The 17,086-nt window shown below is 35.3% G+C and overlaps 1 protein-coding gene across 1 annotated transcript in view; it reads left to right on the forward strand.

Annotated features, from left to right (window-relative positions):
- LOC106870759 (cadherin-87A) overlaps window positions 1-17,086 on the forward strand; it is a 119,297-nt gene that overhangs the window by 15,297 nt on the left and 86,914 nt on the right. The window contains exons 2-11 of the mRNA XM_014916956.2: window positions 551-600; window positions 1,886-1,987; window positions 3,144-3,271; window positions 5,315-5,407; window positions 6,100-6,189; window positions 8,373-8,477; window positions 10,422-10,565; window positions 12,805-12,930; window positions 14,779-14,857; window positions 16,460-16,587. Coding sequence (XP_014772442.1) covers window positions 558-600; window positions 1,886-1,987; window positions 3,144-3,271; window positions 5,315-5,407; window positions 6,100-6,189; window positions 8,373-8,477; window positions 10,422-10,565; window positions 12,805-12,930; window positions 14,779-14,857; window positions 16,460-16,587 — 1,038 coding nt within the window. The 5' untranslated portion in view covers window positions 551-557. The remainder of the gene's footprint in view (window positions 1-550; window positions 601-1,885; window positions 1,988-3,143; window positions 3,272-5,314; window positions 5,408-6,099; window positions 6,190-8,372; window positions 8,478-10,421; window positions 10,566-12,804; window positions 12,931-14,778; window positions 14,858-16,459; window positions 16,588-17,086) is intronic.

Here is a 17,086-nt window from a genome sequence, read left to right on the forward strand (position 1 = left end):
ATATATATATATATATATATATATATATATATGCATATATATATTTGTATGTACATGCATACATATATACATATGTATTTGTGTCCTGTATGTATACGCAGATAGATACATATATGTAAAGATGGCTGCATCTTCAGTCATATATCCATCTTTTGCAGTTATATAAGTTTATTTGTGCAAAGAACTGTACTGGATTACTTGAAGTACTAGCATATATTTTGAGAATCTTGAAATTTTAAAATCTTGAGTTTATCAAATTTTTTTCAGGCCTTTTACTGAACAAAGGTTGCAAATGATGTTTGTTTAAAGTTTCGCTACTTAATTAAACCTTTTTGTTGAAAAGATAATTTTGCATCTAAAGAGACAAGCATAGTGGAATGTTACACGAATGGAAGTCGACGACCATATTTCTAAAGGAATATTACCATGAAAGTGTTAATATCTCTCATTATTGACTTCTTGTATATGTCTATGTCCATTATACTATTATATTTTTTTGTTTCTATTTCTAACATATTCTGAAATGTTTTCTTTTGTTCTTATTTTGCAGAATAAATATGTCTGGAAAATTCTTTTGGCTATTGACTCTAAGTCTTTCGAGTAAGTTTCTTCTCGCTTATATTATGGTTTATATAATTTAAGAAATGATTGAATGCATTTTTAGATTTGTTTTTCATACTTCAATGATAATGGCTAGTTATCTTATCAAATAACTTTATTTTTATCTGTACTATATTTTAATCAATGTATTCTGCAAGTGTTTTTAAGCATCAGCTTTTTACTAAATATGCCTAATATACTTCATTAGCAATTTATCCAGGAAAGAGTACAAATCCGAATAATCTCAAGCAACAACCTAATGCTCACAGTTGGATCCATCAAATGTATTTATACCAACAATGAAAATAAAATTATCTCATCGCGAATTTTGTAGCAAATGGAGAACTTCTCTTCCATAAGATCAAAAGCTGATGAAGGCTTGTGTTCTTTTAAAGCAATGTTTTTCAACCATTTCTTTTTTTTTACTTATGGACCTTTTTGGACCCTTTTGATTTCCTATTATACTCTAGTGGACCCTCTAATGAACCTTTCCATGTTTAAAGAATCCTATTATATTTTTTATAATCAAATATTATTAGGGATTGTATAAAAAAAAAAAAGTATTTTTTATATTGTAGAAATATAACTGATTCATTGCACATAAATTTTAACAAAATCTTTTATGGACCTCCAAGGGTCACCTGGAATTGGACTGAGAACCCCTGTTTTAAAGAAATGCTGAATCATTACTGTTTTTAAAAAAAACAAAAGCTGATGAGAAACTGTGATATATGCTAATGGTAGAATGAGCCTAATTTAACAAGTATGAAGTAATTCAGAGCCAAGATGCAAGAAGGCCTACAACATAGTCCATTTAGAGAAAACATTGACCGGCATTTATGAATTGTAGATGTATTGGAAGAAGCAAAGGGGACAGGTAGATGATGTAAGATAGCAAATCTGAAATGTATGAAAAAGAAAGCACAACTCCCAAGTGTTTTTGTTTCTACAGAAAGAAGAAAAGGCAAGTGTAGAGGTACTTAAAGTAAAGATTAGATTTATAGTTAGGGTGAGGGTTAAGGTCCAATCTAATACACATTCTCATCTAATTAAATCTAATGAAATTAGGTTTTCTTCTCTGTACTTGAGTGCCTGTCTGCCTATTTATGTATGTATGTATGTATGTATGTATGTATGTATATATGTGTATGTGTATGCATGCATGTATGTGTGTATGTGCGTGTGTACGAACGTGTGTATGTATGTATTGAGCATTGCAGAAAAAATGTTATTGCATTGATATATATTTGCAAATTTGTTTCTTTTTGTTTTTTTTTTGTTTCAGTCACTTTGTCCTTCAGCCAAAACACAAACAAACCACCAGTATGGAGAAACTACTTAAAAAAACTTCTGACAGAAGACGGCTTATTTGAAAATTTGGAATTAGGTATATCAATTCAAATAATAAGAGATATTGGTTGCCATTTATTTTGTACATTTTGCAATAGAAACTTTAATTTTCGTATAATTTCTATTGGTTTGTTTCGAATAAATTGTCACAAAAACAAAGTGAATCAGATATTGTTTAAAGAGTTTTATGTTGATATTCATTCTTTAGTCGTGTAATATTTATGTTGTATTGTGTGGCGCTGAGATTGAAGATCTGTTTTCATATCTAGCTGCAATCTGCATTTAACTTTCACAAACCATTGAATCACTGGGACTTATTTAGTTCCAAATTGGTTACTTTGTTTTATATCTGAGTCAGTTTTGCCATTCTTCTGAACAAAATCGATCCGGACTAAATACAATTTGATTTAAGCAACTAAAACTTCTGAGGTGGTGTTGTGGCAGCAACATGGCTATAATCCAATTCCCACTGGTTCCTTATCAGGAAATGGAGTGTAATTAACCGATTTTAATTGACTAAAACCAGTGAAAGAAAAGAATTAAAAAATACACATACACACACCTAAGTGTATGCACACGCATGCATTGATTGGTTAAGGAGAGAAGTTCTCTTTGCAATTTGATTGCACTGCATAGCATATATACATACATATACATACATACATATATATAATATATATATATATATATATATATATATATATATATATATATGATTTATCTACAAGCATTCTTTTGTGAACTCCAAACCAACAAAATAACTTTCTGTACAAAGAAGGATGTGACCTGAATTTCACACCTCTGTTTACTCCTTTACTTTTACGCTTGGTTGCACCCTAAACAATAACAGACTTTATCTATCAAACCAAAATAAATCTCACCATAACTTTCTATTAATCCACGCTTTTCAAGCTCGGACTTTCTTTCTTGTCTCCCCTATCCCCAATTCCCACACAACCACTTCCCCAGTCTACTTACACCACACTTAATTACCATTTACATCGCTTCACCTACCCAAAAACATAGTTTATCAAAAACTGTATAAAGCTAAATAGGACCCAAGTAAAGTGTAGTGTAATGAAGTCAAAGCTTCGTGAAAGCAAGTCAAAGCTTCGAAGTCACTATCACCTTTTTCCTTGTAAAAATTGACACACACACACACATATATATATATACGTTTCTAACATCTATAGGTACCATATTAGGACAATTAGATGCCTATGACCCAGAAGGTGCAGATATTACTTACGAATGTATCGGGGAGTCTGTTGCCTGTTATGAAAACGGAACCGTTTATTTGAAACGACGTCTGGACCGAGAGGTTAGTGAATTCAAGTGATTTCTTACTGTTTGATAATCTTGTTTGAGAGCATTTTGGATGAAATCATTTTATAGATGAACTGTGACTGACATTGTAAGACAGTCATAACAAGATTTGCAAGGCATATTACTAACTATAACGACCTTCCCCTATAACATTGATTTTATCTGGTTGAACCACAATGGAGATTACAGCAAAAGTTCTCTCCAAGTAAAACTTTTGGTTAAGTATCTCTACTTTCTGAACCACTTTTATAATGCCTTTAATCATGTGATCACATGATTGACCAGGCTATCAGTTGATGTTATACATCGCTGGTCACAATGCCCATCTTTCAAATGATGCCACCCTGCTGGCTAGATGAGCAGATCAGCATCTCCCCTAATCTGAAGGCCTTTCCGTCATAGGGTTCACCCATTTGCAACTGAATGAACCGGAACAACATGAAATGAAGTGCTTTGCTCAAGAACACAATGCACTGCACGGTCTGGGAACCGAACCCATGATCCAGCAATTGTGAGTACAACACCCTAACCACTGGTTTAAGTAATAAGATCCAAGCGAATCGATGAAAGCGAGTGACTTGGTTTCAATTCTTGATAGTTTTAAGTTGCATTCACATAAATGGCTAAAACCTTTCGGGAATGCATACACCACTCGTTTCTAATAATAGAACGACTTGGTGTTAAAAATGTTTCTGATATTTACTTTATTGATTTCATCTGGAGAAGAGAGCAATATATTACTGGTATTTATGGATGGAAGACAAAGTCAGCCTAGATGGGGTTTGTACTGAGAATGTGGAGAAACAAGACTAATACCATTTGGCATTTTTGTGAAGCAGTCTGTTATTTTTGCTAATTAGCAATTTTATGATATCAGTGATGTCAACAGTCATGATTTGTTATTGATCGAAGGATCAATTGTTGAAACAGAAGAGTGTCATCTATTGGTTTCACCTCAGTGTATAACTGGTAGTTATTTTACTGTTTCAAAATGATGTGAAAATCTGAGAGAGAGAGAGAGAGAGAGAGAGAGAGAGATTTAACAATATTGCTATCTGACTATTTGCCATATCTGTTGTCTGAATTAATTGGATAAATTTAACTGAATTCAATGGATGTACAACGTAAAATTCAATAATCTTTTCTACTCTAGGCACAAGGCACGAAATTTTTGGGGAGGGGACCAGGTGATTAGATCGACCCCAGTACGCAACTGGTACTTAATTTATTGACCCTGAAAGGATGAAAGGCAAAGTCGGCCTTGGCAGAATTTGAACTCAGAAAGTAAAGACAGACGAAATACCGCTAAGCATTTTGCCCAACGTGCTAACATTTCTGCCAGCTACCCCCTGCCTTCAACGTATAATTCAATATTGGAAGCGAAATGGAAGTGGTGGATATCATATTAAATAATCAGCTTTTGTTTTGTGTTCTAATTAATTAGATATATTTTGCTCTCTTTTGCAAGTTAATTTAGTTCTTTGTTTATTGAGTTGAGCGATTCTCAACCAGGGTCCCTATGACCCTTGCTGGGTCCCTATGACCCTTGCTGGTTAGGGGCCACATAAGAATTTCTTGTTAAAATTGGTTCTACTTCTACAATACACAAAACACTTAAAAAAATTTTGGTAAGACTTCCTTTTGGCCCCACCTTTCCAAAAGGAAATCTTGCCATTTTACACAGTTCCTAATAATATTTAATTATATAAAAAAGACAAAAGGATGTTTTTAAATATGCAATGGCAATGAGGGTCTATCCGAGTAAAATAAGAATGAAAAGGGTCTATAGGTAAAAAAAAAATGGTTGAGAACCACGGATCTGGATGTTGAAAGAGAAGAGTAAACGGGGAGTTGTGTAGCCTAGCGGTCCTACCTAAATGAAAGTTTGTCCCTCGTAATACCATAAAACTATCAATAACCTAATAGCCATCGCGAACCTCTTGAAGCTACTGTAACTATAAGCAGGATATCAGGTATTTCTTTGTCAGCTATAAAGCTATCAATTTATAATCGGCACACTAATTATTTCTGTTGACAGCTTGATATAAAGAACCCCGGTCAAAATGAAAACCTCTTGGAAGTAATATTTATTGCTACCGAAAAAAACAACGGTGACCAGGAACCCAATCAGGTTAGTATAAAGTATTTTTGAATGACACGTTTTTGAAGCAGCCAGCTTTCATTGCATTTCCGTTATATCATGAAGAATTACGTTATTCTTAATTGCATTCTTGTGAATGACCAACGCTTTTAAACATTTACGTGTTCATGGCCAATGCACGTTACTTCCATTGGTTCGATCCGAGTCACTCTAGTTGTTGACTATGTGGACCCCGATGCACACGGCCTCTCCATTGTTGGAGTACTTATATAATTCATCGGTTTTTAATTGGCTTGTGATAAAGTCAAGTCCAACGGACAATTTCTTTACTTTCAGACGTTAACTTATCTAGAAAGACAAAAAATTGAAAGCTTCGAAGTGTTAGAATTTCAACAAACTGAATCGAAGTAGAATGCTCGGAAACAGGCTGAGAGCTGGAAGTTAGTAAGTCCTAATGGGAATATTGCTATAGTAAGTAGGGAAAGCTTAATAATTAACGATGGTGTCTTTATAGTTAAGAGCGGAAATCTAATTCTATAATGTCACTAAGAGAGGGGTACTGACCCATACGAAATTCTTGAGGGCAGAGCAATGACCCGATAATTCACCGGGCCACAACTGCCAAGCAATATGCTATCGTAAACATATCTTTGTTATAATCGAATATTAATTTTCTGTTAATTTTCACATGAAATAATGCTTTCCCATTCTATTGTTTGTAGAATAAAAAAACATTAGTCATTTACGTTAAAGATGTTAACGATAATCCTCCGAAATTCAAAGGTCTTCCTTACAAAACGGCAGTTTCTGAAGTAAGTATCTCTACAGCCTGTCTTCGTCACTGTATACATACGCACATACATACACACATATATACACACATTGAATGATTATGAAGTCAGTGTTTCTTAAAATAGATTTAATTTACAAAATTTAATAGAATCTACGGATAGAATTTAATATTTTACGAAGGCATTTTTTCAAACTGATGATCGTTCTAGTCCAGGCATTGCTGATAACAGAAAGCAACGGAATCGCAAACACCAAGAAACATTTCGTTTGGTATTTGTGCACATTCCCGTTCAATGCTTACCCTCAATTCATTAAATGTTGCTATTTTTTTTTGCAGTGAACCATATCTTTTAAGTATTCCCATAAAAAAGTTTAACGGACTGAGGTCTGGTGAACACAGAGAGTGTTTTACTGATCCTCTTCGTTCAATCGACCTGTTGGCAAAATCTCATTGCGGGGACCCTTATTTTCTTGTTGGAAATAGACTTCAAATCTTCAAAGTCCTTTTGAAAGCATAACAGGACAGATGTTGCAAGAGGCTCAAGTAAACGAGACCAGTAACAGTACTGTCAAAAAAGAATGATCTAATCAATCCTTTTGATGATAAATCGCACCATACTGTAACTCCCGATAGATTAACACGTAGTTTGCAGACTCTAAAGTTGTCGGTAGGTGCAACTGAGGTGGTAACTGGGCCATCTAATTTAAATGTAGCCTCATCACTCCAAACAATTTTTGTTGGAAAGTGTGGATCTTCCACACATCTTGCCAAAGTCCATTCTTCGGCCCAGACCATCTTCATTAAGAGCATGGATTATCATTGGAAGGTAAATTTTCTTGTGACACCGATTCAAAATGCGATGGGCGCTTGAATTTTGAATTCCTATGTCACGACTTACATGCAGCATAGATTTTCTTGAATTCTGGAAATATCTTTCTTGTATATTTTCGTGCTTTTTAGGGCTTATCAATGTTTGTGGACGTTCGGGAAATTTTTTCTGGATATCTGAATTGAAACATTTATCTGATTTGAATGATGTTAAGTTGATGTAGATGTATCTGTCTGACCCCCCCCCCCAGAAATGTCTTTGCCTTTGGAATGCGTTTTCCACCTTCCATTAGCGCTTTAGGATAAATTTCCCTTGTTCAAAACTTTGTCTGACTCTTCATTATTTCTGTTGGCTTAAGTCTAAAAAGAAATTAAAAGCTGTTAAAATGTATATACATTTTTTGACACCATGTACATGCATGTATGCGTGAATACACACATGTAATATGATAATAACTAATATTAAGAGTACTGGTGGGTACAGTTATAGTGTAGATAGATTTGTCATTATTTATTAATATGCATAGACTTTTAGTGAAGGCACATGGCTCAGTGGTTAGAGCGTTGGACTTGCAGCTGTGAGGTTGTGAGTTCGATTCCCGTGTTGTGTTCTTGAGCAAAACACTTTATTTCACATTGCTCCAGTTCACACTCATTTTAGAAATGAGTTGTGACGTCACTGGTACCAAGGTGCATCCTTGGTTAACATCAGGGGCGTGAAGAGGAGGGATTGGTATGCATGGGCGACTGCTGGTCTTCCACAAACAACCTCGTGCTTCGGAGTGGAACCTTCTAGATGCAATCATAGTCCCTCGTGAAATTTTAAATTCTAAATGGAGTGATATAAAATTACTTATATGTGAGTGTATTTGTCGGTTCTAACATTTAATGCATCGCGAGGTGCCTTTCCACAAATGACATGTCTCGTGATCACAGCTCGTATTCCTGGGATGTCATCTGTAGTATCCGTGGATATCGGTGCCACCTCCAAAACTGGTTCACCCAGCCAGCATCGTTAGACTGTGGCCGGCATAATGGAATAGGAGCTTTATTTGCATATTCAAAACGTTTCCCGTAAACAAATTTAAACGATATATATATATATCTTTATATGTCTGTATGTATAATATATGTATATATATATATATATATATGTCTGTATATATATGTCTGTATGTATAATATATGTATGTGCGTGTATGAGTATGTGTTTGCTTTTGTGCGCGCGCGTGTATACGCCTGTGTACGAGTGAACATGGTACCGTTTAAACTCTTCATTCCGACTTCTTTTATAAAGCATATAAATCTTTCAATGTTTTGAATTGTGTAGACGGTCTGCTGTCATTATTTTAAGCCAACACTTCTCTTTGACAGTTGGTGAGAGTTGGAACAACCATTTTCAATAAACTGTTTGTTGAGGATATTGATTCTGGAGAGAATGCTGAAATTGACCTCGTTTGTGGTCGAACGGGTATCCAGGCAAGTGCAATGTTTTTCTGTTGACTTTGGAAATAAGATACTACTGTGATGAGTCTTGTTTAATGCTGCAAATACCTTTAAGTTAGCAGACAATTTTTTAAAAATGTTTGGAAATCCTGTCGAGTTTCATACAACCAAATCAATACAAAGAAGGATTAAGAGACGAAGACCAACTTAATAATGACAAATTTCTATGAAATTTTTCAGTATTTAAAAAATGAAGTAAAACAAGGTCAGAAGGCTTATTAAAAATTGATCATTAACAACGGAAGCAGTATTAATACCAAAAAGTAATCTTTATATGCATGTCTTGTTAGAACACCGGTGTCCATGGCAGAAGATTCTTGTCCTCTACGATCTATGTTTGCTTTTATGAACCAAACGCGTATATGAGAGGATATCTAAAGGCTAATAACACAGGCTATTCAATATTCTAACAAGACATCCATGTTTAATAGGTTATAAAGATTACTCAAGGACAATGTATTTCAGCAAAAGCATCGTTAATCTGGCATAGCCTGTTTCAGTCCACCAAACGCTGGAGAGATGGGATTTTTGTAAATTTGAACATTATTATATGGATGCTGTCTATTGTGTCGAAGTGACATTGATTCTGTTCTGTATCTTTGATGCTGTTTGGTATTATTGACCAAGACACTTAACTTAGCCTCTCATAAACTGTTGTTCTGTCTGAACCATTTCAACAATTCCTATCATCAAGATGTAAGCATGTACATACAGAGACGACATTTATCGTTGGTTTCAAGGTGGAGATAGAATGAAGTTCATGAATTGTTCAAATGCGTCAGTGTTTCAAATGGATTTAAAAACTGGCTTCAAATATGTCATGAAAACACGTTGTAGACTCAATTCACCGTCAGGTAAGGTGAGGTGTGGATGGCATGCACCATTGCAACGCGTTGTTGCATTCATTATTTGTCTGTATATTCCTGGATCTTCTCAATCCTGTTTTGATCAATGGACAGAGTTTTCTTGTAAAAAAAAAGTTGTAAAACATTTTGTTCCACAGAATTCGTGTAATTAGAAAGAGTGAGCTAAAGAAAATAACTCAAGTGGGTAATTAGTGGCAAACTCAAACATGAAAGACAATACATTCGATTGATTTTATTAACATTTCGTTCTCAACCACTGATATACAAAAGTTTCATCTGAAACACCAACCATTGCTAATAAGCGATCGCTTCCCAAACCCTAAGATGGATTCTCTTTCCAATGCTAAAATAAAAGAGAATAATACATTTATGCATTTCCAGTCGAAGGATGAGTAAATATGGGTGCAGGATAAATCGAAATGGGAATGCAGCTCGACTTATAAGGAGATTACCGAACTAGCCACATATAATAACACAAATTTTAGTTAGTTATTGGAGAGGATGCTACAATGAGTTCAAGTGGATGCTATACGGTATATATTTATTCTGAGTTTATGCAATTTTACTTTTCAGTTTTCAAGTTTCCGTAATATAAATTGATATACTTGTTTCCATTCAATTGACTATGTCCCCATTTCTGAAAAACAGCCAACTTCTTAATTGAAAAGAAACGAGTTGAGTGGATTAGCTTCGCTTGGAATTGAGTGGATTAGTTGGAATTGGTAAAATGGTTGGATGAACACTAAAGAACCAGGACATCTGATTTGTAACTTCGCACTATAAATTCAAAACTTATTGGTTTTCCGGCCAAAATAGTCGACGTGTATCACTGAGTTCCGACCCTATCAACGTCAATATTTTCGCGTGAAGCCATTTTGACTTTGGTTTCACGAATGTGAATAGGACTTTGAACATTATATAAATAAGAAACCAGTAGAAGAATATTCTTCTTCGATTGTATGTTTGTCTATGTTGTATTTATAATTCCTGATTATATAACATTATTTTTAAAGAATATTATTTCGTTTAATATGTCGGGTTCTTTTTTCAGGCATCACTTGCTTGTGACCACTTTTCAATAACAACGAAACGTGAACCAAACTTCATTGAGGGTAAATACTTCGGGGAGATAGTTGTCAAAAAATCCCTTGATTATGAAAGTGCACCGTCTTATATTATGACAATATTGGCAACAGTAAGTTTAAATTTGTTTTTCACCTCAAATAAATAAGGTATTTTAATTTTAAATAGAAAAGTGTGCCCCATAGCTTAGCCGAGTATTGCTAGGCGCATGCTGTGGTTGAGAATGGATTGCTCTCTTATCATTGGCGTTGTACTTTGCGTCTAAAACACTAAATTTCGAAACGATTTGTTTGTGTTGACATATAACATGACAAAACTATTTCGATGTCTAAATATGTCCAGGCACAAATTATTAATAATTTTCCTGCGCATTCTGAATCTACATATGTAATATTTGACTTTATAAATTTTGACATTAAATTTGACAAAAAAAAAAAAAAAAGCCTCTTCGATTCCTGATATAATCATCAAATGGCATAACCTTGAGAAATTCTGATGAAATAATAAATGGTTAATGCTAAGGGCCAAGGTCAAAGTTCTTAGAATATGAAAGGCTGACAGTGATTTTCAAAATTAAAATAAATCATATGAATTGAAAAGAAATAACATAGATGTTATAAAGATATCTCAAGTGGCAATATAGTAAAAGACGAAAAAAAAAAAAAAAGTAACGAAACAAACACACAAAAAAAAAACAAAAAACAAAAAATTCAATTAATAGAAATTTCTCTGCTGGAGAAAAAAAAAATGTCGCAAATTTTTTAGCGGAAACAAGGGGAGACAATTTCAAAAAATTCAGAAATAATTCCATATGATTGATTGAGATGCTTTGGGGTGAGTTCGATGTGTGTAGGGTTTCACAAATGAAGTAGTCTCGAATTTGGCTGACAACCTGTCTGTTTACAAAGATCAGATTCCCTCCAAGTGTATAAATTTACTTTGTGAAATTAATGTCTTGAAATGATCTGCTTTCCTTAAAGAGTTTCTGGATTTTTGTTGCCTCTCTCCGGCTCAGCTGGAAATTTCAAATAAAAGAAAGAATTGTTATGTACGTCATTCTGTCCATTATACCTGAATTTGATTATCAAAGCCTAACGCCTGGTTTGAAAGCTTTCAAACAGATATTTACATCTGATTTCTTTTGCTATGAATTCCGTCTTAGTTGGTGAGTTTTATGCCAGGCAATTATCTTTTCTTTATCTCCTTGCCTGTTTCAGCCATTAAACTGCGGCGATGTTGGGGCACAACCTTGAAGAATTTTTAGTCGAGTGAATCGACCCCATTGCTTATTTTTCCTAAAGCCGGGTACTTATTCTATCGGTCTCTCTGGCTGAACCGCTAAGTTACAAACGCGAAAACTCATCAACGCCGGTTGTCAAGCGGTGGGAGTGGACGATGACAAACACAGACACAAAGACAAGCATACACACACACGACGGGCTTTTTCCAGTTTCTATTTACTAGAGCCACCCAAGGCTTTTGTCAGCCTGAGGCTATTGTAGACGACACTTGCCCCTGGTGCTACGCAGTGGAATTGAACCTGGATCCTAGTAGTTGGGAGCAAGCTTTTTATCAAATAGCCAGCTTTGTAGTTGGCCTTAGTCTGAGCAAGTAAATTTCTCATTTTCTATGTCATCATCATCATCGATGAACGTCCATTTTCGATGCTGGCATGGGTTGGACGGTTTGACTGAGATCTGGAGTACCAGCGGCTGCACCAGGCTCCAATCTGGTCTGGAAGAGTTTCTATAGCTGGATGCCAACCACTCCGAGAATGCAGTGGGTGTTTTTTACGTGCCACCGGCACAGAAACCAGTAAGGTGGGCCTGGCAATGACCATGTTCAGATGGTGCTTTTTATGTGCCACCGGCACAGGAGCCAGTCAGCGGGTACTGGCATCAGTCACTATCAGTTGGTGCTTTTTACATGCCACCAGCACAGGAGCCAGTCAGGTGAACCTGGCATTGACCATGTTTGGATGGTGCTTTTTACATGTCACTGGCATGGGGAGCCAGTCTGGGGGCACTAGTATTGACCGCGTTCGATTGGTGCTTTTTATATGCCACCGGCACGGGGGCCAGTCTGACGGACCTGGCTTCAACCATGTTTGGATGGTGCTTTTTATGTGCCACTGGCACAGGAGCCAGTCAGGGGGCACCGGCCCCAGCTACGATATTGGTTTTACTTGACTCAACAGGTCTTCTCAAGCATATCATATTGCCCGATGCATCGGGAGTATTCTTAAGTCCTAAATATTGAGTCATTAATGTAATAATATCGTCGGATGCAACACAAACGAAGCGAACTAATTACACATCCATTTTTAATGTTAATTGTCTTTATTTGTACAGGATCGTGGTAATCCGACTTTGTCTGCCTCAGTCAACATATTAATTGATGTTAAAGATGAACAAGATATGCAACCGGTTTTCGAACAGGCTCCATATACTTTCTTTGTTAAAGAAAATACCAAGAAGGTAAGTGGTAACATGATTCTTTTGCTTCTCAATAAATATACTGATCGTTGCTTGCTGGCATATTTAGCTCCGAGCAGCTAGAATCAGTTTCTGTTTCCAAACTTAAATTCTTTGACAAAACTTTAGCATTTGTCAAGGATGTCTCCATAGTCATCTTCTTGCAATAATGTTGTCAGAAAAAGAAAAGAACAAAAAAGAAAGAAAAATGAGATTTGTGAATATCATTTCTGATTACAGTGCAAGTAAGGTATCTTAGACAAGATTTTCTTCTCTTGTATCCAAATGTATCCAAAGCTAAACAGCAGTTTATATAAGCTAAGGGCTCAGGAAAATATTTATGTTTATATCTTTGGAATAAGATTATGAAGTTAATATTCTCTTGAATCACAACGTTTCTATAAGTGCAGAAATGGAATTTAGTTTCTGTAGAGAAGTTCGGGTTTTCACAGAGAAAAGAACACTAGACACAAGCAAATTTGATAAAACAACCTGAGATCTATTCTTTTCAGATCTATTCTTATCTGAGGAAACATAGAATTCAAGTTTTACTGCCAAACACAATGAAGTATTTATCGCTACTTTGAATTCAATTCCGATGATTTATAACCTTACTCAGATTCACATAAAATCTACTCAAAATATTTCCCTTATTTTCTTCCATAACATCTCTTTTATCTTACATCATTTTCAGCATTCTTTTTTAATATTTATTCTCACCACTTTTATTCGTCTTGGTACTATTGAAGAGGAAAGTAATGAGTGTCGGGTCCCAACCTGGGGCCCGCAGGGGTAATACTGGGGGTCCGTGAACTAAATTCAAAATTTTGTATATATATTTATACATAAGGATAAGTATATTAAAAGGGGTCCGTGGGTAAACTCATTTAAATAAAAGGGTTTGGAACCACTGATAGAGACAGAATTGACAGTGAAAGAGAAAAGAAGAGAAAAGAGTAAAAGCTAAATGAAGGGAGATAAAAGTAATAGATTAATTAAGAGTTACTTCCCTTAACACTTCTAAAATTGTGTTTCATACCCGGGTTTATTTTTAATGATTTCATTTCAATATATTTTAAACACAAAGCGGCGAGCTGGCAGACGGGTGAAATGCTTAGCGGTATTTCGTCTGCCGTTACGTTCTGAGTTCAAATTCCGCCGAGGTCGACTTTGCCTTTCATCCTTTCGGGGTCGATAAATTAAGTACCAGTTATGCACTGGAGTCGATGTAATTGACTGTCACCCTCCCCAAAGATTTCTGGTCTTGTGCCTAGTGTAAAAAATAATATATTTTAAGCACATAACGGGGTGACGCCTATTTGTCTACAGCAAGAAATTTTTCTCCATGGCAGAATACAGCGAATGGCTTTTTTTACATGTTCGAATATGCCTCAAGCATATTTGAACTGGAAACAGGTTTGTATTTATGCACATCACTGCTTAGCACTGTCACCTGTATCTTATTTACGGCCAGCCACTGAAAAGTGTAACCATTTATTGGACGATGATGGGAAAAATCATAAAAGGGACCTGCCTCTTGTGTCAGCTCGTAGCGTCTGATTTCCAGTCTCTGTTGCTGAAGAGGAGATAACAACTTTGAAATATATGCACCCCACAGCCTTGTAAGGGCGCACCATGAGCTGAGTCGGTGTAATTACAACTGTCTACAGTGAGAAATTTCCTCCATGACAAAATACAGTGAATTACTTCCTTACAGTTTCCAAGATGCCACAAGCATATTTAAACTGGTAACAAGTTTGTATTTAAAAACATTATTTCTCTGTGAACAATCCTGTATGGTTTTCTGGTTATATTGCTTGTATATTTTACACTTGTTTATTTTAAATGCAGAATGTCAGTGTAGGGAATCTCTTAGCACGAGATGGTGATTTGAGCAACCCAAGACCAGTGGTAATTTCTATTGTTGGTGGTAAGTATTTGATATTTTTAATTGGTTACACGTGCCCCAACTGGAATAATCAACAATAGTGTTGGCTTAGAAGCCAACGAGTGGAAACACTCATAACCCACTGTCCCTTCCGAGGTTGTACATGGTCATGACGAACCTTTTGAAATAGCTCTCTTGTGTAACTATAGCTACTATTTCCAAAGTCCCTACAAGCTGCAAGACATTCAACCATCTCCCCAATGCTGGTGGATGGGCAACCAGTATTTATGCTCACTTCTAAAAGTCAATCTAATAGTTTATTCTACAAAAATAACTTTACCAATAAAAATATCTTATTCTCTGCATAGATTTTATTTTCAAATTACACCAGACACATAAGCAACAAAATCCTTTGAACGTAACACATCGACTCCTTTTGAGCCACTTACAAGTAGATATAGTTGCAAAGTAATCCCCTACTTGTTTTTCTTCCAACATCTAAAAGAATGATGAATTAAATACGAAGAAGCAGTGAACATTTCATCCATTTGGCCTAATGCGACCTCTCTTATGATGACATGAACTTGTTTGAGTTTCTTTACTAACACTACGGGTTATTGGTAGATGTCACTATATTTGTACTCTAATCAATTCATAAAAGTAAATAAAAGTAGGTTGTTTAAAAACTCAGATATGCACCAACGATAAGTTAGGAGATAAAATTCTGCATTGCTGTATGAATCCTTGCATTGCAACTAGAACCTTGATCACAATGCCAAAATTTTATATTCTTGTCACTCTTACTAAACTTATCAAATACAAATAAATGTCCTTTGTGTGCAAATTTTTTCTTTTCCTCTTTGGCTAAGAATTTCTATTTTGGGTGTGATGAAAAATTTAAATATATATTCACAAATCTTTCAAAATCTCTACATCTTAATGTCGATCTCAAGAGCTGTGACTGACGACATTGATAGAAACATATGAATTCTTGGTATTCCTTCTTTGAATGGTCTAGAGCAATCCAAATACCTTCGACACAAGTTAAATAGATCGTTATGACCAATAAATTACTGCAACAAACTGCTAAATTGAAGAAGCTTGGTCTGATCATGAAGCAAATAAACCATTGTTCCAGAACACGTGCACACACACACACACACACACACACACACACACACACACACTTTTATCCTTTATGAATTATTCGAATTTTAAAAGTTCTGCTTTTTTTTTTTATTCAATCCACGTATTAAGATTAATCTTTTTATAAATTTCTGATAATATTATAAAATGAATACATTACTTATTAATCAATTTTCCTGGTGTTGAGTTGTTCTGGCATTGAGTTGGTGGTGGTGAGTTTCCCCTATTTGTATAGTTTCTATTTCATAATTTCAATCCAAAATAACCCGAAATTATCAAAGACAATTAGTAAGCTATTGTTCTAATGGATGAGACATTTCAAGAAGAGTTATCAGACTGGACATTCTTAATGAATTCATCGGATCTTCATTTCTAGCCAGATTCAATATACTAGACAAGGAGATACTTAAGACCAAAGCATGAAGTAGTGTCCAATCAAGTAAGATCAGCAGGCATATTTTAAATCAATTTGAACTTAATTTCTGTTTTTTTCCCCAGGTAGTGATGTACATTTCCGAGTTGGAAATACTGTTCCCCATCTTGGTAAAACTTTCAAAGCGGCTTTGATTTCAAATGGTAATCTCGATAGAGAGTCATCTACAGGACGTTACAGATTAAACATTAGCGTAAGTATTAGAATTTATTTGTGTCGACAGCTAATACTTTCATGCATGTCGTTCAGTGTACGACACACTGAACGAAGTCAGTGATGCCATTTCATTTTCTAGTTAAAAATTCCATTTCATTTACTAGACAAATCCTTTAGTAAAGTCTCGAATGTACCAGCTTAATATTTTCCCTTCCCTGTCATTTGTATTTGTAAATACAAACAGTCATTCATATGTGAGTAAGAATCTGGGTATTGCAAAGATTCCATAGCAATGAATGAAAATTACTACACCATTCATGCAAGAAGACATGAAAGTGACTGCAATTCACGCTTCTTAAATCTGACCAAAGTGTGGTACCAATACATATGTACAGACATACGTGCATGTATGCATGTATGCATGCATGTATGCACTCACACCCCTCGTACATCCATCCATCCATGCATGCACGTACGCATGCACACTCCTCATACACGCATACATACATTACAAATATAATCTGTAAGTGGAACAG

The sequence above is a fragment of the Octopus bimaculoides genome, chromosome 2, assembly GCF_001194135.2.
Source record: "Octopus bimaculoides isolate UCB-OBI-ISO-001 chromosome 2, ASM119413v2, whole genome shotgun sequence".
In the NCBI taxonomy this organism is placed as follows: domain Eukaryota; kingdom Metazoa; phylum Mollusca; class Cephalopoda; order Octopoda; family Octopodidae; genus Octopus; species Octopus bimaculoides.